Source organism: Danio rerio, chromosome 11, assembly GCF_052040795.2.
Source record: "Danio rerio strain M-AB ecotype USA chromosome 11, GRCz13ab, whole genome shotgun sequence".
Taxonomy (NCBI): domain Eukaryota; kingdom Metazoa; phylum Chordata; class Actinopteri; order Cypriniformes; family Danionidae; genus Danio; species Danio rerio.
This window is the reverse complement of record NC_141031.1, coordinates 29,625,001-29,648,791: the sequence shown is the minus strand read 5'-3', so window position 1 is coordinate 29,648,791 and position 23,791 is coordinate 29,625,001. Positions and strand designations below refer to the sequence as shown.

The following is a 23,791-nucleotide window of genomic DNA, read 5'->3' as shown; positions in this document are numbered from 1 at the left end:
TGTTTTTGTACAAACATCTCACCTTGATAGCAAGTGTGATATCAGCATAGGCACAAAAACCTCCTCCTTTGTCACTTGAGCAGTGATGGAAGCCTCCTCCTGTATAAAAAGAAAGGCAAGATACTGCAGGTAAAAAAATAATAGTAATAACAACTTTTTAATCACCATGTTTAACCATGATTGACAATTTTGACCATTTGACTGATTACATTTTCTGTATCAATAATTTTCCATTTTATATAAGTTTTCTAAATGCTTTTTAATTATGCAAATAATTGTACATGCTCAATAAGCATACATTTATTTTCCTAAAAAAATGAATCAATCATTTTTAGACATATTTGAGCATATTCAAGTTTATCTTCTAATTTTTATTGTATATAAACGTCATTTATAAATTAATAAAACAAATCACATTCATTAAGTTATTAATATTACTATTAATAATAATAACAAAAACAAAAATAATGATGATAATAATAATTGTAGTACTAAAAAATTACAGTAATAAAATAATATAATATTATATACATTAAATTTATATATTAATTCAAATCAAATTATATATGAACAAAAGAACAAAAATCACTTTATGAAAGTTGAAGTGCATGAAAAAAATTTAGGTCTTAATTTTTTGGTGTGTGCATTGAAACAGCTTGACTTACAGAATGATGCATAAATAAAACATGGCGCCTGTTTTCCAGAACACCTAAAGATTTCCATTTGAATACCCTCAAAAATTGGAAGATTGAGAGACTAGCTTTTAATTAGGATCACACTTATACATTCAGGCAACAGATCCAATCTGTCCTCTCATGACCCGCCACATTTAGCCTCATTAAATGACTTTGCACTCCGGAAGCGCCTCTACGGGAGCGGGCCGGTTGCTGATTAGCATTTATTGCTTATTCACACGACCCTGCTTGCTGATTCACACCTTTCAATTACTGAGCAACACCCTCCGAGGAACAACGCGTGCATTCGAATGAACAGTCGTCCGTTGTCTATTATGTTTAGCAATGCAGAGGCAAAGAGCAGCACTGTTTCTTAGCGGCATGAAGGAAATGGCTGAGCTGGCAGGAGTTATGCTTTTTTCACATACATTTGTTTTTTTTTAGAAATGAAGACTGGAATAGAATTGTGAATGCATCAATATAAGCCTATTTGGGACTTTTTTATTATAAGCACATGGAAAATCCAGATATAATTTAATATTAACTGTTCCTTTCCCATTTACTATTAATTATTTATTATTATTTTCTTTTACCAGTGATTCTGAAACGAATACCAACAGTGCAAAGCCATCACACTGGTAATAAATAAAATAAAATAAAATAAAAATAGTAATATATTCAAATTTTAAATGTTCCAATTGTCATTCTTTTCTTAATTGATTCATTTATTTTTCACTTTCATTCTTTATTTTTGTCTATATAATTTTATAAAATACATATAATTGATATAATTTTTTAAAATAAAATAATCAATATTTGGAGAATGCTTGAAAAAAAAAAACTAATACAACCAAAAACTAATTTTACCTTAAATTTTTTATACCACTGGTGAAATGAAATTAATTATAAAATTTTTTTTCTATTGTATGCAGCTAGTCAATATTCAATTATTGTATTAATTTGTTTTTATTGTCTGTTTCATTTATTTAAATTATAGGTATACACTGTAGCAGTACAAGACCAACCCTCCAGTGGTACAAAACAATTAAAACAAAATAAAATAAAATAAATATAGTACTGGATTCAATTATTAAATCTTCCATTTGTTGAAATCTTTTTGAATGTTTTCCATGTTGCATTTTCTGTTTCGTTGCTCTTGCTGGTTGATTTGAATAAAATATTAATAATGAGTAAATTTATATGCACTCTGCTCCTTGAATTGATTGAAATGATTGTAGACTTAAAACTTTTGATTTCCATTTTTTCTTCCATTTTTTTAACATTTGATTTTGAATATTTTGTCTCTATGCAATTTTTATAAAATAATTTCTATTTGGAGAATGCTTGGGGAAAAACTGATACAAACTAAAATTAATTCAACTTTAATTTCTTTATACCTAAAAAAAAAAAAAAAACTCATCAAATGAACTCAATTTAATTGAGGGCTGGAATTCCATCCAAAAATAAATTTACATTTCTAAAAAAAAAAAAATATATATATATATATATATATATATATATATATATATATATATATATATATTACACAATTAAATGCAATTGAGTTGGTCCAACATGATTTTTATCAAATAAAAGTTTAATATATTTGTATTTTTATTTAAGTTCAACTCAAAGGTCTAATAATATAATGCATGTCTTTTATGTATAATACATTTCGAAGTCTCTTATTTTTATTTTAAGTCATCCTAAAGTAACAAACTACAAATCCCTAATTCAGGTAGTTGGAACAACACAATTCCATCATGTTGTCCCAACACAAAAGACTTAAGTTAAATTAATGGTATACAAATTTAAGTGGACTGAACATAACACAAAGAAATTGGTCAAAGGAATTACAAGACTTGTGTTGTTTAAGCTCATTTTAAACAAACAGCAGTAATATTTTTTTTGAGTGCATTGGTGAAATGAAAGTAAATGAAATTTAGATTTATATTCAACTACTCAATATTTAAATGATTTAATAATTTTATTTGCTATAGTTCACTTTTTAATTTTTTTAATTTGGTAATAATTCCATCAGTACAGGACAGAAAATCAAATAAAATGTAATATAATTTTATTAAATATTAAATATTTTATTTAGTACTTTTATTTAATAACTCATTTAATTTTCAGTTCCAAATTCACTGTGTCTTGTTTCATGTTTAATTTCTAATTTCTTATCTGCACTTTTAAACAACAACAACAAACAACAACAAAAAACATTACAATCCTTAAGCTTCCACTTAAAGAGATGCCAACAAGTTCAACACCAAACACATTACCGTGAACTTGCAGCAGCTACGCAGTGATATGAGAATATTTCTACTTTATCACTACTTTAAATGATCAATAGCTCGTCTGAGATGAAATCAAATATGCAGGGAGCAAAGCAAATCCATAAGCCTCACTAAGATGCACTTATTCTCTCTGCAATAGTTTTCCCAGTGATGACTGAGAGCATTAAAATGAGAACTCACCAACATTTATTGCCCATCCTCGATCTATTGCCAGCTTTCCGGCCTAGGTTTAAAAAAAAGAAGAAGACAACAAACAGACAGAGAACACTTTAGTTTCATGATCTCATTTTCCAGCTGGCATTTCCCCCCTTTTCGGTCATCAATAAATAAACAGAAAAGCAGATATCTGTTCATGCGCCGAATAAATCAAAAGCAGGGTAACTTGGCACTAAAGCTGAGGGAGGATTCAACATTGTGCTTCTTTCATCTCTGATTACAAATCCTTTCAACTCTACACAAAAAGTTACATGCATATGTAGTCTACTAATGGCTTAGGATGGGTTTTGTGCAGCTTTATGTGCCTTTCTAATATTTAAACACACTTTTTTAGTCATTTAGTTTGATCCTTTCCTCATATTTTCCTTCCCTTATTCGCTTATCTGCCTTCCATCTTAGTTTTGCTTCCTTTCTGTTATTATCTCCCATGAACATATAGGAAAAATATAATCTCAAACACATTTAATGGCAGTGGAATAACCGGAAATGGCTTTAAAATGGTGTTTCCATCACAGCAATGACTATCCATTTGTCTATCGCATATAAGACCATCTTCCAAGAAAGGAGAATTCCAATGAGGTTTGCAATAAAAAGAAAACTTGATGGCGCTTTGTTGAAATAATAATCAGCTTTTCACCCCACTTTCAAAGTCAGACTAGATCGCGTTTTCTTTTATCATATCTTCATGTCAAAAGTAATCAAACTGCCTTGACGAGAAGCTCTCAGTACTCAGTACAGTATTTGGTATCGTTGGGGGATTTTCCACATAATAAATAAATATTTAAATTGTATGTGATGTTTATTCTTTAAAGACTAGTAAAGAAAACATCACGGTTTTGATGAAATGAAATATGGAATGATAAATTATGAATTGAATAAATAAAATAATGGTATCTGTGAAAGATTTTCCATAAATAAATATTTAAAATGTATGTGCTGTTTATTTTTCAAAGACTCCTAAAGAAAACATCACGGTTTCTATAAAAGGTAAAATAAAATCAGATAAAAAAAAATAAAATAAAACAAAATAAAACTATCAGTGGATGATTTTTCATAAATAAATATTTAAATTTTATGAACTGTTTATTCTCAAAAGACTCCTATATAAAACATTATGGTTTCTATATAAAATAAATAAATAAATAAATAAATAAATAAATAAATAAATAAAATTACATTAAAAAATAAAATAGAAATAAAATGGTATCTTTGGAAATTTTCACAAATAAATATTTAAATTGTATGACATGTTTATTCTTAAAATACTTCTGCAGAAAACATCACAGTTAATAAAATAAAATAAAAAAAAATAAAATAAAAATCAATCAGTGGAGAATTTTCTAAAATAATTGGACATCCCTGCTTCAGTCTTCAAGATCCTGTCACAAGATCCTTCACAATCATATGCAATCTAATTTGACGATCAAGAAACATATCTATGATAAAACAGTTGTGTTGCTTCATATTTAAACATTATATTTTCTTTCAAATAAATGCTGTTATTTAGTTTTTAAAATGTTTTTAATTCTAAAATAATGAGAGCTATTTTATTGTTTCTCATGTATCGTAGTTGAGAATCATAATTAACTTAATCATAGTAATTTGAAATATCGGACTAATTTATATTGAAGTAAAAAAACTAGCCCCAAAATCTTAGATATTTTTCTTTGAAAAATTTAACTATGTCCTTTAGTAGCACTTTTTGGACTTAATCCTACAAAAGTGTCACTGTTATCTTTGCAGTCAAATGAATAGGGTATATGCTGAAGTATGTGGAAGGACTTTTAATTAGTCAGAAACCTGGGTCAAACGCTTCCGGTGAACTGTATGCCATTACAAAACCGATTTGAAAAGATTGTACAAGAAGCACTGCATTAAATAACAATTTCCCTGCCATATCTTTAAAATATGAACATTTATTTTACCCCAGTATATTTAATAGAGCTTCTAAACCAGCCTGCCGATCCTGACGAGCGTGTGGAAGTAAACGTTTTTTTTTTTTTTTTGTCTCGTTTTACACTTGAGTAACTAAATGAATGCCAAGGTTTATTTATTTATTTATTTATTTAGTTATTTAACTGATTGTATCTTAATTACATTACAACATTGATGCTGTAAAAACAACCATATAAAATAAAAAAATAAAATAAAAAAGTCACATTAACCATTCAACGGAAGTTTATCAGTATGAAGAAACTCTGGATATTAGCCTTTTGCTTATTCATTGCTAAAAGAATTATACTACTGCACTGAAAAAACCCTTCTCCGCCCAACTACCTTCATTGGATGTATGACCTGTTGCAATTTATTCATATAAAGAAAATTAAATTTACAATTAATGCAAAACAGAAGATTTCTATACAGTTTGGTTTCTGTTGTATTTTAAGCCATCTTACACATGTAACCCTATCTGTATCTGTCTTTTTTTCTGGCTTTTGAATGATATTGTCTGATATCTGACATCAGTAATATAGTGCTAGTAATATACAGTAATATAATACAGTAATATACTGTAGGTGTCATTTGTTAATATATTATTATCATTATTATTTATATATATTTTTATTTGTTATTGTTTTGTTTGTTTGTTTTCTTTTTGTAGTTGTTGCTTACTTTCTTTATTTTCCACTAAATATGGTTCAGAGAGTAAGATATGCATTTAATTACCACTTAATAATGTTTCTTTATAATATTGTGAAATTAATGTATTATGGTTTTTCTTTAAGTCACTTGTAATAACTCTCTGATTGAAAACTGCCAATAAAAAAAAAGAGTTAAACTAAAAATATTAGCCACATTTTTTTTCTTTTTCCAATATTTGGCAAATTATGTTTAAATGAGCAAGAATTCTTTTCAACAGTATTTCCTATATTTTTGTCTCCTGGAGAAAAAGTAGCATTTGTTTTATCTTGGCGCTAATAAAAGCAGTTTTACATTTTTCAATTTTTTTCCCTCCCTAAAGCTATATATTTTTTCGATAGTCTACAGAAGAAAACCAATGTTAACTTGCCTAACTTGCACATGGCACTTTAAGCTGAATACTAGTATCTTGAAAAATATCTAGTCAAATATGATATACTGTTATCATGACAAAGATAAAAGAAATCAGAGATTAGTTAATAAAAATATTATGTTTAAAAATGTGTTGAAAAAAAAAAAACTTCTCTCCGTTAAACAGAAATTGGGGAAAAAATATACAGAGGCCAATAATTATGACTTCATCTGTATATACACACAAACAAACACATACTGTACTCACCTTTACAACACAAGCAATGGAATGAAAAACAGTAGAAACTATTAAACATTATCTCAGATTTGAGTTGCTTGTCTATAATGAGATCCCAGATAATGATCATTGTAGACAAGATAACAGCATATAGAGTTGATATACTATACCAATACTCTCATGCCAGTCTCCTCTGAGAGCTTTTAAAGCTACTTTCAGTCAATTGTTTAGTAGAGAGCCAAACTAAGAGGAGAGCTGCACACATGTACTGTATGAACACACACACACAAACGCTTGCAGTGCTCTTGAGCTCAATCCCTCGGCTCCATCCAGTGCATGGCTTTGCATAAGGAGAAGGTTATCAGTGAGCCTGGAGCCCTGAGCTGCTCCTGGGAGGCAGAACTCAGCTCAACTCAACTCTATCGCTCCTTTTCAACTTCCTCTGCTCTCCGTCTTTACTGATACGGGATCCATCAGTAAAACTGCATCAAAAGTTTCAAGTCTACAATCATTTCAATCAATTCAAGGAGCGGAGTGCATATAAATTTACTCATTATTAATATTTTATTCAAATCAACCAGCAAGAGCAACGAAACAGAAAATGCAACATGGAAAACATTCAAACAGATTTCAACAAAATTTGGATTTAGTGTAGAAATGTATGACCACAATCTAAAGATTGAGTCACATCTTCTCTATAAAATTTGTGTAATGTAATGTGTATTCATATAGCACATTTTATTATGTATGGCCATACACAATGCGAAGGCAGCCACATGACAGTGGTGCCAGTGCCCTCACCACACACCAGCTATAGGGAGAGTGGAATGACCGTGATAAAGCCAATTCGGTGGATGGGGATGATTGAGAGGGCATGATGGGTAAGGGCTGATGGAGAAAATGTGGCAGAGAAACCAGGGTTACACGCCTAGGGGCTGATTACACTGAACGTGCTGTTACGTTCCAAAAACGCCAGTCGGACCACACTGCCTTTTTGTTGACAAGAAAAATAAGAAGCGTGGTCTAATTTTTATGTCACTTGGTAATGACCGACTCATCTGCGTATGGTGTGAGAGTGCTGCTGTTGATATTATTCTATTTTAATATTTAATAAAATTGTGATATTCAAGATTTGGGATTCATAAAGCACCGGATAACCCAAAAGAGCAACCACAAGTCTCTCCTTCATCTTTAAAAGTCTCCATAGTTGTCTTGAAAACACTAAACTGACGGCACCGCAACAGAAACCTCGCCTCTGCTTTTATTTGATTGAAGGATGAAAAAGAGGCGACTGACGTACTGTAACATGCTTTTTCCGCTCAGAGTTGACTTTTTTTCAACTGCGAGCACAAGCAGCGAACACAACGCTTGCAGCTGTTAGTAAATTATTCAAAAAAAGGTGCCTCTCAAGGCAAATATCGCCCCATACTCTTTAAGAGAAGTGCCATGGGACTTTTAATGAACAAAGAGAGTCAGGACCTCGGTTTAACGTCTTGTGGCGAGGGGGCGTGGCCGAGAGCCGTGGGAATGGAGTGAGGCCATCGCGTAAGTGGATACACCTGCAGTGCGCACCTGCTTCGGATCCCACGGAAGGAGCTCTGGACGATAAAAGGAGGAACGATGGCAGAGGAAGCCGAGAGAGGACCGGGCATTTTACTTTTGATTTCAGTTGGAGCTGCCGTCCATATTATAAATAAATATTTTAAACTACGTCGGTTCTCCGCCGTCTTCCCGGCGGCCAAAGTGCCGTAAACTTCACTACACGTCTCATCCGAAAGATGGCGAGTACTAACAGTGTACTGTCCCCTTCACTTTACTGGGGCATTAGAACTCAGTCAGACTGCAGGTTGAGCACCCCCTGCTGGCCTCGCTAACACTACTCCCAGCAGCAACTTAGTAGCCTCCAATCAAGGTACTGACCAGGCTCAACCCTGCTTCGCTTCAGTGAGAAAACAGTCTTGCACTGTAGGGTGATGTGGCTGTGGCAAAATTAACAGTATTGGTGATTACTAAAATAATTTGTAATGTTTCTGGAACGAATAATCCACAAGTATGCACAAGCTGTTTAGTCACAGTTGTATTTGTAATGCTAAAATATAATTATTGCTGTTAATTTATGAATTGTCTACTGTTTTATAAGGGAGAAAAACGGTGTGCTCCGGTTTCCCCCACAGTCCAAAGACATGCGGTACAGGTGAATTGGGTAGGCTAAATTGTCAAGCGTGCTTCAGCCAAGTTCAAGGCAACTATACATAGTGTGAGTACGCCCTTAGTAGACTATGCTTAATATCTGTTGATACTGCTCCTTCAACAGACAGTTAAGTTCATGTCAACTTAAACTAACACCAACCCCAACCCCAACCTAACTCATAATCTAATGAGAATTAGTTGGCATGTACTGTAGATCCAATGTAACTTAAATTCTACAAATGGACCATCAAAATAAAATGTGACTTATTGTTTTTAAAACAATTGGTTGTTGGTTCTTTTTATTTTTACAGTAAATGTGTTCTCAAACTGTAGAACAAATACAATAGTACACTAGTAGCACAGAGATATCTGTATGGCTGTACATCAGAACAGCTATGGCAAATTCCAAGACAAATTAAGTCTTCTCATTAGATTATAAGTTAGGTTGGGTTTAGAGTTGGGGTTAAGGTAAGTTGACATGTGCTTGGAAAGTTTCTTATAGTCAGATACATGTCTGTTGGAGGAGCAGTATCAACCGATATTAAGCAGACAGTCTACTAAAACTCAAATAAACCATCAAAATAAAGTGTTACCAAAATCAGTTCTAGTAAATCAACATGTTGGATGCAAGAAACAAAATCCGAGTGATTTTCACATCATCCATTTAGAGCTTTAACATCAAGCAGTCCTAATGTCTTGGCTCATCATCAGTGTGTGCTATAGCAAATACTTTCATCCAATAAACTCCGGAATGACTCATTTTTAAATAGAAGCCACACAGACTGGCCGAGGCCATCCTAATTTCTAAACCCTGATCCGTGTATACGTGGCGCACCAAATGTACCCTCTTCAGAATCAAAAACAGAGCTCATATCAGTGCTATTTTTAGATTAACTTCCTAAACGACATCACGACTGCTTTGTGGAAACAGCGCCGATTAACAGAAACATCCACCGGCACGTTTCGCAATTTTCAACAACTCATCTTCACTATTTGCTACTGAAGCAGCGCTATTAAAGCAAACACAAGTGCGCACATCTGATCTCATTCATAATCATCACATTAAGACTCCGATAATAAACAAATCCACAACAACAGAGCAGAGATTAATGATAGGAGTCTTCCCATTATGATAATTCCTCCCAAACGCCCACGATTACACAGCGGATGTTGTCTAACCTTGAACTTTCTTGTGCACTACCTGAAACGGGGACGGCCTGCATGCACTCCCATGTTCCCTGAACCAGAACTGCAGCTCCATCCTGCCTGTCGACTGCTGACTGAAATGGCAGTCAATTAGCAGGCCGCGAGAAGGGCTCAATGGGAGGTATAATTATGTTCTCGGGCTGAGAGGGACGTGTGGAGCGCACTCATTGCCAGTTCGTCTGCCGCGCGGTGCGGTCTGTCAGAGCGCAGATGCACTGTGGAGAACACCTGGCACACCGCAAAGTCATTTAATGTAGCCTTTTACATCGCTGCAATAACAAGGAGGATGCACTAGGGAAGGGAGTCCTCAGGATGATATACTGCTGATAGAAGATTGACACCGACGTATCCTAAAGGAATATCCTGGGTTCAGCTCAATCAACAGCATTTATGGCATGATGTTGATTGCCATGAAAATTGATTTCCACTTGTCCGTCTTTTAGCCCGAAGAAAGCCCAAATGTGAGGTACAGTGAGGTATTTGCAAAGAAAATAAATGTGGCCATTCACCAAACAATTGCAGTAAATGGTGTTTTAAAGGGCATCTATTTTACCCCTTTTTCAAGATTTAAGAAACTTCTTTTGTGTCTCCAGAGTGTGTCTGTAAAGTTTCAGCTCAAAACACCCATCAGATTAATTATTATATCTTTCAGAATATTGAAATTTTAAGACCTGAACACAATGTAGACTGTAAAAAATGCTGGGTTCCACATAATTTCTTCATGTTGTCTCAACAAAAATCGATTAAGTAAAAAAATGTAAAATTTGTAAAATTGTCAAATTTTACAAATTTAAGTGGATTGAACATAAAACAATTAAGTTGTCCCAAAAAAATGTAAAGATTGTTAATCCATTTAATTTTAAATAAGTAGTTTGAACAAGCAGCAATCTCCGCGTCAACAGCGTATATTATTTAATGTATTTGTTGTTCAGTTAATGAGTCGATGAGTCACACACAATGTTGTAACAAAGTTCACACACACACAGCACACAATTAACTTTGCATACGTGTTTTTGCACGCAAATGTGACAGGATACATGTTAACATACACTGCTGTATAGATATTTGTTGTTAATGTACAAAATAAACCTGATTTAACGTCTACAAACCGGGATTGAAGCATCTTCTTTTATAATTGGTCTTTTGTAAATGCGGCTGTGATGATAAAGACGTTAAAAATCGCTGTAATTCATTAATAACATACAAATTGTTTTAAACTTGTAAAACTCATTCTAGACCTCATTTGATGATGATTGATGATCAGAGTGCTGAACAGATCTTTTAATCCCAGTTGCTTTGCATACGTCCGGTCTTGTGGATATGATTATATGTGTTACTATAGAGACATGTTAATACGTGGGTGTCAATCAATTCAGTGGGTGGGGAAAGCAGCACTCCTACATCACGTTGCAGTGGGCCTCAAAATGAGAGGGGTTTGAATCCTATTTTAACAATTTTTTTAAAAAGAGACTTATTGTGTTTTTATTAGTCTAATATTCCTATGGACACATTATACCTACACACAGTTTTGTCCAAACAGCGTACAAAAGATGATTTTCATCATACGAGCCCTCTAAATTTGACAGCAGGGTAATTTTTGTATCTTTTTATTGTCTTTTTTAATAATAGTTTGAGTTTCAGCTTTTATTTCTCTATCTGTATCGGCCATGTCTACTCTAAAAGGTTTTCATTAAAAATAATAAACATGTTTTTGTTTCCTTTTTAGGCCTACCGTCCACACAGAAATGGCGTTTTTAGGAAATGAAAATGTATCTATTTGCTATGTATCTATAAAAGCTGTCCAAAGTGGATAAATTTGAAAACTGTGTTGAAACCATTGTAAAAGGTTGAAAATTGAGGTTTTTAAAAACGTGAATGCATTTTAGTCATGTGATGAAGATATGACCATGCACTGAAGCTATGCAGGGCTGTGCCCAGTGAGTCTCTGGATGAGAGACCACATGGGAAAGCTTGGTTTTTAACGGAAGTGGTGTTAGTAAGACCAGCAGGCACTCAACCTGCAGTCTGTGTGGTTCCTAATGCCCCAGTATAGTGAAGGGGACTCTATACTGCTCATTGAGCGCTGTCTTTTAGATGAGACGTTAAACCGAGGTCCTGACTCTCTGTGGTTGTTTAAAATCCCAGGATGTCCTTTGAAAAACGAAGTAAAGATTTAACCCCCGCATCCTGGCAAATTTGCTCACTGGCCTCTGTCCATCATAGCCTCCTAACCATCCCCATATCATAATTGGCTTCATCACTCTGTCTCCTCTCTACCAATCAGCTGGTGTGTGGTGTGCCGTCTGGCACAATATAGCTGTCATCGCATCATCCAGGTGGATGCTGCACACTGGTAGTGGATGAGGAGAACATTCTGCAACAATGTTTCAAAGAGATGGAAAGTGTATGACATGTATCTGGATTAGTGTAGGTGTAGCATTATTTCGTGACATTTACATTGAACTAAACTGAATCAGGGGCAACACGGTGGTACAGTAGGTAGTGCTATCGCCGGTTCACATTTTTGTGTGGAGTTTGCATGTTCTCGCCACAACTTTTTCCACTCATAAATGTTCATGAAAGTCATTGTGCTGCATGTTTGCTGAAGGTGCAGCTGAAGTGCAGTGAAGGGTTTGCGTCTTTAATAATCTACAACAGTTTGCTTTCATTGAAAAGTAATGATGATTAATAAATCCATATTAAAAAGTCCCTCAAAAGAGAAGTTGCACCTTCAGTTTAGGGCTCAGGTGCGCTTTGCACTCACACTACAATCGTACCCACCAAAATCCAACCGAACCACGCTTTGGCACACCTCTTTTAACCTGGTCAGGACCAGCCAAATGAACCATGCCTGGGCCCGATTCGGAGCACTCAAACTTGTCAAACAAACTGGGAAACATGCCTTGGCACGGTTCTGATAGCATAGTGTGAGTGCACCTAACTAGAAATACACCAGCATTCTACCACTACTCTCCTGTCTGCCTGATTTTCTGGAACTGGAATCTGAAATAATGTTTTCTTTATCAAGTTAAAGCTGCTTTGGCACAATCTTGTAAAAAAAAAAAATAGCCTTGATGCTTTTCAAATTTCCATATTAAAGTTAAATTGTAAAATTTACAAAAGAAAGTGCTGACTGTAATGCCTTTTTGTAATGCCTGATGTATTCAGAGTTGACAAGGAAAGAGAAACTGACACAAAATGGTAATAAACAACACAGAAAATAGATGTTTTATGCAAATCAATATGCTGTTATTTAAAGAGCCCATATTATGGGTTTTTGAAAATTCCCCTCCATGTAGTGTGTAACACAGCTCTAAGTGAAGTGGAGTATCCAGCTAAGGCTTAAATCTGTTAGTGTACAGTGTTAAAAACGGTTGATTCATCTAAAAAAGAGTCGACTCATAGTGCTTCAAACGAGTCGCCTTGATACCGATTCATTAGGTGTTTCGCCATGACGTATGAACGAAACCAAGTTATTCACGTGCACGCGCAAACCCGGGAGATTTCAAACCTGAGGCCCCGCCCTCTGACGCAGAAACCGAGACACACACACACACACCCACAAACACAAACATGCCGGTCGATTGAAGTCACACTGCAGATGGATATATTGAGTCTCTACCCAAAGATGAAACCTCAGCATTATAACCAAGCAGTTGGAAACTACTGGAAACTTCTGGAAACTACATGCTACAAAGAATACTTCATCTGCGTTTGTTAAAGGAAGGATCAGTAAAGAGTAACTTACTGATAGACGTCAGGATGGGTTTCTTCCTCCATTTCTCAAGTGTAAGTACGTGCGATTAAGGTTGCCTCGTTTACTCTAGCTTGCAAATGTATTTAGTTGTGATTTGTTACTTGTAACCGCGTGTACTGTATCAGGTTAACTGGCTATATTCTCTTATCGCGTGCAAAGTCACGTTAAAAACGCGACGCGTGCTGCTTTGTTAACAGAGCTCCGTGGACGGGGAGTAGTGTGTGTGTCTGTGTGTGCGTGTGCGCGCGCTGTCGTCCGGAGGTGTGTGTGTTTGTGTGTGTGTGTGTGTGTGTGTGTGTGTGTGTGTGTGTGTGTGTGTGTGTGTGTGTGTGTGTGTGTGTGTGTGCGCGCGTTGTCGTCCGGAGCAGGGTTAAGTGCGTATGAGTGTGTGTGTGTGTGAGTGTGTGCAATATGTGTGTGTGTGTCTGTGAAAAGAGCAGAGTGAGAAGCTAGGAGATCTCCTAACTGTTTTTGGAGTTTTTGCTCAATAAAATAGTTAGTCGTCTGAATTTTCAAGTCCATAGTCTGTATTTACATTGACCCACTGGCAGCTAAAATCCACGCCTACACTATCGAGCGTGTATGAACTGTGATTACTTTTATATTGCTGATTAGCTGTTTGGCATTTCATTCTCTGACTGAAGGCAGTCGACCAATCGCAACAGACTGTCATCGGTCCAATCAGCGCAGATTAGCTTCGCGCTAAGGAGGGGTTTGGGAACAAATGAATCCCTGAACGATTCATACAGGAGTCGCTGGGATAATTAGGTAAAAATAAATGCAGATTATAAGACCATGAAAGTGTTTTTTGACCTTGCATGCATATTAGACTGTTGTTGGAGACCCTTACAACCAAGATATGACCCTATTTCATGTATAATATGGGCTCTTTAACGTATTAAACACACACACACAAAAAAAACCTATTGACTTAATTATTTCATCATAAGTAAAGCTAATTGTATGGTTCAGAAGGTGGAGACAGTCAAAAATATATTATATTCATATTGTTAATATATTGTATAGTTTAAATACACAAACATATCATTTTAGAGGTACCATTAAACAATTTGTGGCATTATTCAAAAATAAATAATAGAAATTTTATCTTGAAGATGCAAAAAGTGCCTGCAATTCTAGAATCACTCATGTGTTTGTGTGTGTGTTTGTGTTGATCATGATTCATTATTTCTTGATGGTAGCTGATTTAGTAGAAAAACTCAGTTCTGTCTTTAGCATGTGCATCTTGCTTAAATTTGAGCATTTAAATGATTTAAACCACAATTTAAACATCAGAAAGCCTTTACCGCAGAGAAACGTGTCATGGACTCAAGAGCACAAACATCCAGGCAGGTTATTAAGCTCCAAAAACAGAAACTTCCTCTGAGAAATTAAACACTGAAAACTCATTAGGAATTAAAGCAGCAGTCTCAGCCTTTATTATTTGTTCCTCTGCTCAACTCTCAAGCAGAAAAGCAGCAAGCGATATGTCTGCTTCTACGATAGCTTCGGAAAAGGCTGGTCGTGTTACCTGTGAGAAACTCCTCAGAGCATCTCTATCACAGATGTTCAGAGCCTTTCCTACCGGCTGTTCCTCCCCAGGTTATTTCAACTTATGCCAACGAAAGCCCCCAAACTAGGCCCTCACAAACAACTTTCTGTCACCAAATGTTTCTGTTTCCTAGTAAAACTTTTGAACAATACTCTATGGAGCTGAAGCCCGAGCAAGATGATGACTCACTGTATTACATTCTCCAACAGTAGAACACCTGGTATTATACAGCACCATACAGAAAAGAAAAGCTGTATAGCATTTTCTATTAAAATGCCTTTGTGCTTCTCATTTGCAGCATAAAAAGACTGTTAGATTTTTTATAGCATATGACAACTTGCCAGATCACACAAGATGCTGTACTACTGGATAAAGTAAAGGATTTTGTTTTGACACTAGTAGAAATGTGTAATCTTTTAGCACATTTACAGGTATATCACATTTATATTAGGGTTGTCTGCTGGCCAAGAGAAATATCACTGTGGCTGCTATAAAACACATTTGTATTCACCTTCTTTAAGGGATAGTTCAACCCAAAGGTTTAATGTACTCACTATTTACTCACCCTTAACTTGTTCCAACACTGTTTGAGTTTCTTACTTCTGTTGAACACAAAAGAAGATAATTTTTTAACAAAGCTGAAAAATTGTAACCATTGATTTCCTTCGTATGTCTTTTTCCCTACAATGGATATCAATAATAACAGGTTTTTAAACTTTCTTCAAAATACCTTATTTTTGTTTTGAACAGGTTTAAAACAAATAAAGTATGAGTAAATTAGGAATTTTCAGTTTTGGGTGAACTATCCCTTCAAATGGGTCATGAATTGATAAATCAAAATACAATAGAAACATCAGTTTCAGAACTCAAAACTTGTTTTTAGTTTTAAAACAGCTTACATTGAAGAACGTCTGCCACGATGACAGGTTCTGGAATGTGGCTTTATTAGACAACAGTGTCTCTAAACTCCACCTCCACTGAAGATCAACACCTACTTCTACATCCCTGCCTGATTAGCTCCACCCATTGATTCACACTACAAGGGAGGTAAATGCAGGGGTCTGTTCTTTGTATGTGGCTTACTCAATTAGCTGCATTTGCCTATTGATGATTTGACATGATCCAGGATCGTTTTGTTTATCTCCAGAAAAAAAAAATATTAACAGACATACTGTGAATTTTTCCTTGCCCTGTTAAACATAGTTTATATAAATATATATATATATATATATATATATATATAGATATGTATGTATGTATGTATGTATGTATGTATGTATATATATATATATATATATATATAAACTTATGCAAAGGTCACTTCGAAATAACAGTACAAATCGTATATAGTAATCGGCATGCACAATATTCAACTGTTTTTTTTTTTTTTAAGGATTAATAGTGTTTGCAGTCATGCAAGTGTTTTGACAGCTAATATGACGGTGATTTGAGGCTCACAAAAGTTGCAGACACCTGTACTGATATCAAAATGCTTTTTTGACGCAAAATTAATTTAACCAACAAGTTATTCTGTATGCTGATTAAGAAACCTAAATAGGCCTGGACTACTAAAAAAAGAACATCTGCTCTAAATGTAAAACTAAACTAATTGCTAAATACTCGACACATGAAAGTGTAAAGCCTGCAACCAGAGTTAGAAAGTTATTGCATATCAGATTTAACACACAGTTTACTACAAATTATGTAATTTTGCTCACATGGATAATTGAATATTAATCAGATGATGTCATTACCCTGCTGTGCCATCAGGCAATCGTTGGATTGCTGACCATGATTTTGAAGATTGACAGATTTGTCTTTCACAACACACGCAGCACTCTCAGATCAGTTCCAAAGATTTTAATCTGATTCGCGAACTTGTTTGAAGAACCAAATTCGCCAGAGGTCAGTTATCAAGATTAAAAGATCCAGGATCTGACAAATCAACTTCGATCATTTATGCTGGGTACAAAGAACAGACCCCTGGTCTAAGCAGAAACCAACTGACAAATGATCAGAAAACAACTATTTGTGGTCAGGTGCCAAGCTGAGGAAAAAATACATCTCCATTGTATTTGCTTTTCTTAAGATTGGGGAATGTTGAATAAACTTGGTGATTTATGCAATTATACTGCAGATTTGTTTATAACTAAAGCATAATTCAAAAATATGAAAAGTACTGTTTGTTAAAAAATCTTTAACCTAAATCAGCAGCATCCATTTATCTATGAATATACCTGCCAACATTCCAGTTTTTCTCGGGGGTCTCGGAGGGGTGGGGGGGTGTCAAAGTGGTTTGTGATCGGAGGGGGTATGTATGTAAATTAGCTGCAGCCCTGACACACAATTTATTTCTGGAGAAAATTAAAAAGCACTGCAGTCTTTGGGTATTTCTGTTTGTCTGAGAAATGTGTATATTCCATACAAAGTTTGAAACTGATCGGTCAGTTCTTGTCACATGACTCGCGGTGCGCTCGTGGCATTTTTAAAAGAGACGTTTTCCACTAAGTGTGCCTGGAAAGTGCAAACACATCTCGTCACAAATCAAAGCAGTGGCCATTTACTGTGAATCTACAATCTGCCATGCCTATTCAAAGGGTGTGTTCTGATTGCAAAAATCTCGATACAATCAACAGTAAAAAAAAAAAAAAAAAAAAAGCACAAAAACTGGCAACTCCATACACATTTAATATATTCCAAAAATATCAATTAATTACTTAAGTTAATACATAATCTGCTCGGTGAAAGAGATGTTTGAAACCTACCATGATGGTTCCTCCTGTTTGCGTTCGTAATGGTCTCAGCACTTTGCGCTGTACCAGGAAGTTAGGCAGAAACAGGAGAGGTGGGATTTCTGTGATAGTGGCAACCACCAGAGACCACTGATATAAAAAAAGAAATCACATTCACATTTTTAAGATAAGTACTCTTGATACTGCAAGTCTAAACTACAATCACACTTATTTCTAAACCATATATTCATCATTAACATATAATTTCTTCCTACATTATTTAAGATGATTTTTTAAAAAAGGGGATGATGCTGTAAATAAATCAGGTTTGAAATCTATTGTAGCTCTAGGAGTAAACTATACATTATACGATACAGATGGTACTTTAGTGGAAATGCAAACTGGTGGCAAAATGTTAAAGCAGAGTGAATAGTCTGGACTAATGCATATTACAGAGTAAAAGAAAAGTGTGAAGCAAGTACAAAGGATTCGGTCACAGTAGAACTCAGATACCTCTCTGGAGCCCTCCAAGATAGCGTTCTGCATGCATTAAGGGAAAGAGAGAATACATACACAGAGCCGATTTAAAGGGTGACCAAGTAGCTGTACGATAAGCCTTTATAAGTGTGCAGAGAGCAGCAGGAGTCAGCTACAGTGTAAGCCAAACACTAAAGCAACACATGCATATCAACAAATATTTATTCATGTCCATTCTGGGAATAGAGCAGCTGAACTTAATGGAATAAGCTAAACCCAAAAATGAAAAGAGTCATTATTTGCTCACCCTTAAGTCTTTCTAAATCCACATGCTGCTTTTGTTTGTTTTAAATGTGCATGCTTTTTTTCTTTGCATACAACAAGTGCACAGCAGTTACATGTTAAAAAGGCAGAAAATATTACTCTGTTGATTCTTGCAAAGGATGGGTAAAAATACAGATTTTTCCAAATCATTCAATATTTATCGATTCTTTGCAAGCAGTAAAGGTAGAATAAGTCATCTTTTACCTGGGTGTACAGTTTCAATTTGATAATATAAAAAGATCATGCAGTACAAAATAACTTCAATTTTTATAAACATTTTTTCCAGTAATATACTGGTGTGCTTCAATTTCATAAACAAGTGATTCTTTGTTCCTTATAGTAAATCAGGCACATGATCAGCAGAGGACAAAAAAGGAGGAGGACAAGACCATACTGCATCTATATATAGACATAAGAATTCTATATATATATATATATATATATATATATATATATATATATATATATATATATATATATATATATATATATATATAAATATATATATATATATATATATATATATACAATCCATAATATTCTTTATATTAATATTTGTTATTAGCAGCACCATTTAAGTTTCATTTTTTTTTGTTTTATCAGTTTAAGTGTTTAGCAGTTGATAGTGACCCAAGTAATATTTAATAGGTTTGTACTTTGTACCTCAATGTCGGAACAGATCCACACATGGGCTCTAGATGACGCCACTAATTCAGTTAGTTCTCTTGTGTCCACAGAATATATTTTCCCTGTTATTTAGTTGACTCTTTATTCAAACGTGATAAATAAACTGTTAGTCAGTCAACAATTCGAACTGTAAAGATATGAAGTCCAGTTGAATTGAGTAGCCTAATATACTTTAACATTCCACACTGAAAAAAGTTATCATAGATCGCTAATAATCACTTTCCTTTGGCTTAGTCCCTGTTTTTAATATTTTAATTAATTATAAAATATATTTTCATACATTTATAATGTCGTCTAAATGTATGATACTTTCAGGTATTAAATTTGAGGTGCTAGCACTGAGTTAATAAAGTCATAAGAACAGATGACTTGCAGAGAATAATAACAAATGTGCATCCTGGCTTTATTTATAATGTACACAGAGTGCACATGGTTGTGACACGCAATTGCCCACTCCCCAAAACATTGAAGTCCACATAAATATTCTGACTAGCATATTTTTGGGTCTATCAAAATCAAAATAAATTATGCAATTTTTAGCGTGCCTCAAAGAGGTGAGTGGGCTTGACAAACCACCTGCAGAAAACAACATTTTTTCATCTCTCTGTCATTTTAACAGACAGTAGTTGGACCAGTAATGCATGTTTAAAGGCCAATTTCTTATGATCACTCAAAAAATTGTGAATTTATGAAGTGAGCTTTACACAGGTGAGTGGGCTTGTTTGACAAACCACCTAAACACTCTTCTCCCTAAAAAAAAAAAAAAAAACACCCAACTCTAGCACTTAATTCTAAATTGAATATCTAGCACAAACAGTTGCTTTGTATAATTAGCACTTCTTGTGTGTATTGCCTCTTGTTGTTGAATTGCTGAATGCCTTCTCAATTGTAAGCTGCTTTAGACAAAAATGTCTGCTAAATGACTAAATGTAAAATATACACATATTTAATACCAAAATTTGTTACATTTTAAGACCTGTTTTCAAAAGCTTGTATCTTCAGGGCCCTAAAATGACATTATAATGTAAATGAATGACAAAATAGCATACGGTTGATAATGGCATTGGGAAAATATCCTCATAAAGCAATGTAGTCAGTTTCCTAAACGGATGAATCTTGAAGACCGTGGCCATTACAGACATCATCACATGTCAGCCCATGTTTTCTGTGGTTCCTGGGAATTTCATCTCATTTAAATCCTGGAGTCCATGAAAGTGGATAATTGTCATCCAATCAAATGGCGGTAAGGCTCGACATGTTGTAATTTGAAAAAAATCCACTACACTGAAAATCAGCATGGCATAACAGAGCCGTAAGCCACATTTACAATGTTTTTATTCATATTTTATGATATATTTGTCACTATTTCATAGACTGTTTGTAAAAAAAAAGAGGGATTGCACTTACAAATTAAAGTTTAAATTCTTTTGTAACATTGCAAGCTTCAGATCTGGATTTTTTCAAATACTGTACGTCTGTCCATTGGGATGTACAATGGGCTCAAGATCTGTTACTGAAATTAAATCTCCAGTAATGCTGATTGAAAAAAAAATAATAATAATAAAAAAAAAAAATATATATATATATATATATATATATATATATATATATATATATATATATATATATATATATATATATATATATATATATATGTAAATATATATGTAAATATATATATATATATATATATATATATATATATATATATATATATATATATATATATATATATATTAAAAAAAACTATATCGATGTACCTGCTGTTTGCTAAAACAATGTCATATGCAGAGTATACAGATCTTGAGCATATATCAAGTTCTTGAGCATTTAGCAGATGAAAATATCTCAGATGAGGGTATTATTTTGAGTGATGAGGAAGATGAAGGTCAAAATTATTAGCCCCTTTAAGATTGTTTTTTTATTAGTCTACAGAACAAACTATCATTATTCAATAAATTTCCTAATTACCCTATCCTGCCTAGTTAACCTAATTAACCAGTTATGCCTTTAAATGTCACTTTAAGCTGAGTAGAAACTTCTTGAAAAATATCTAGTAAAATATTATTTACTGTCATCATGGCAAAGATAAAAAAATAATCAGTAATTAGAAATGAGTTATTAAAACTAATATTTTTAGAAATGTTGAAAAAAATCTTCTCTTCATTGAACAGAAATCTGGGAAATGATAAACAAGGAGGCTAATAATTTAAGGGGGCTAATAATTCTAACTTCAACTGTATGTATGCATGTATGTATATGCATATATTTATATTTCAATAATTTTATTATTATTATTTTGTATTTTATGTTGGTATAATGTTCAGAAAGTACAACTGTCCTGCAGTATTTTTCAGATGTGTTTAAGATGTCAAACTACTTTATATCAACATAAACTGTATTGACACTTATAGTATATAATATAAACATATGAATATATTCAACAAACTCAATATAGGCAAACAGACAGCTATAATGCACAAATAAAAACAAACATCTTTTTGGTTTTAACCCTTCATGGTCATCAAACAGCCCAAAAGGCTAAAACAACAAAAGGATGAGTAAATAATTACAGCATTTTCATTTCTGTGTGAACTGCTCCTTTAAATGGTTCTCTCTGTTGCAGGCTGCCTGACGGGGCAGCTGACTCACGGGTGCGTTACAGGCTCTTGGCACACGGCAATCTTTGCACAAGACCGCGAACTGATTGATTTGGATTGAAATAAAGGCCTGCTCTGAGTAATCCAGTGCAATTTGCTATTGTACACTTTCCTTGCACATCTCTGGCTCATTGCTGGTGAGATGAAATGGGAAGCCTAGATGTCTTTTTGATAAAGTAGAGAATGTCCATGCACAGTCATAATGGGGCTATAATAGATTAAAATCGATTCGTCTTTTGGCACTGATCTCATACAATAAGTGAATCTACAAGCCAGTTTGAACAAAAGCAATTAGAAAATGAGAAGCTGCTTTTATAATTGACCATTTGTGTTGCTTATAGTAACCTTTTGCCATCAGTATATGGAATTATACAAGCTCTTTGAAAGTATGTGCTTCAGCCTACATTTTTGTAAAAGCTCAAAAACATACTTAAAGATATGCTTGACTTCACATTTTAGGTGAAATCTACACCAGGTAAAGGAACAACTTTTGTTGCTTTTCTCATTAATAACATTTAAAGGGACATATTATTTATGAATAAATGATTATTTTCATCCAGTTCTTTCAACAACACCAAATAAATACCACAAAAGAATTCTGTCTATAGCCCCTTTCACACATACAGACCTTCCCGAAAAAATTACACTGGCAAATTTGTTTGTCCGGAAAGAAAAGTTGTAACATTACCGTTAATTTGCCGGAATGCTGCTCTGTGTGAATGCAGAAGGAAAATTGGCAGAAAGAGCGCGTTCACATTTAGAACGCGCTGATGTGAAACATCTACTCCAGCTAATCAGAACATTCAGATGCATTCACATCCTCGCTTTTTATAAAAAATAAAACCCTCTGAATATTTTTCAAGACACATTTAGCTGCTAGATGTTAGTCAGATACAGTTTTGTTCCGTACTAATGCCAACTGTGTAAAATATTATGGATAAAATGCTTATGATAAACTGCTGTTTGTTTTTCTTCAAGCTCTGCTTCAGTTGCTTGACCCGTGCACACGTGAAGCAGCCGGTGAGCGCCATCACACACACACATTATGTACATCTCGACAAGCGGAAGTGTTCCTCCATATGTTTTCATCATGTTGTTTACAATATTTATCCATCCACAGAATTTGTTAGGTTGCCAAATGTGTAAACATTTAGCTGCGGTTCACGCTTCCGCCTTTGGATGTCTCTGGGACAAATCAGCTGCATGAATGCTAAAGCTTTAAATAAAAGTGAAACAAAAGCCCAAATACTTCTATGCTTACAAATACAAGCGCAGCCATTTAGAGCTCATTTCTTGTTGATCATGTCAGAATTTACAAGTATTTTGAAATAATATGTGAATGTTTCAGGAAGTCTGTGCCTGTGTAAACAGCACTTTTTTTAAATTTACCAGTAAAGCTGTTTCAGAAATTTTCCAGATATTTACCGCTATCACTGTGTGAAAGGGGCTAAAGAAAGTAACTTATGTTACTTATGATATATAAAAAAAAAAGTGTCATAAGGAACACATTTCAAATTCACAAAAATGTAAACAGCACCCTCTAGTGGATTTTTCTTCTAAAACGTGCAACATAACAATCCTAGAGTAATGTAATTTATGTTTGGCAAAAACGTAGGCTGAGGAACGTATTTTCCAATGATACTGGGTGGGAATTATGAGACAGAGAAGGAAGCGAAAACGCAAGCCAGGTTTACAGTGTTTTTACCTTAAGTCTGTTCAGGTACCGTGCCGTGTGAACCACAAGAAGATCCGCCTCGCTGGCTTCCCGAGCCAGAACAATGATCTCA

General features: G+C 34.3%; 1 protein-coding gene across 11 annotated transcripts in view; it reads right to left on the bottom strand.

Moving 5' to 3' along the window:
• The window catches only part of hdac11 (histone deacetylase 11), a 56,092-nt gene that overhangs the window by 27,977 nt on the left and 4,324 nt on the right, over nt 1-23,791 (bottom strand). For 6 of the 11 annotated variants that reach the window (XM_087272190.2, XM_087272189.2, XM_087272191.2 and 3 more), the window contains 4 exons: nt 23,710-23,791; nt 17,890-18,006; nt 3,155-3,197; nt 23-99 (listed from right to left, as the gene is read on the bottom strand). The exon at nt 23,710-23,791 is cut by the window's right edge. In XM_087272190.2, coding sequence (XP_087128316.1) covers nt 23-99; nt 3,155-3,197; nt 17,890-18,006; nt 23,710-23,791 — 319 coding nt within the window. Of the gene's footprint in view, nt 1-22; nt 100-3,154; nt 3,198-17,889; nt 18,007-18,369; nt 18,397-23,709 lie in introns of all 11 variants that reach the window. The other 5 variants (XM_087272192.2, XM_087272195.2, XM_087272193.2 and 2 more) reach the window with 2 other exon arrangements.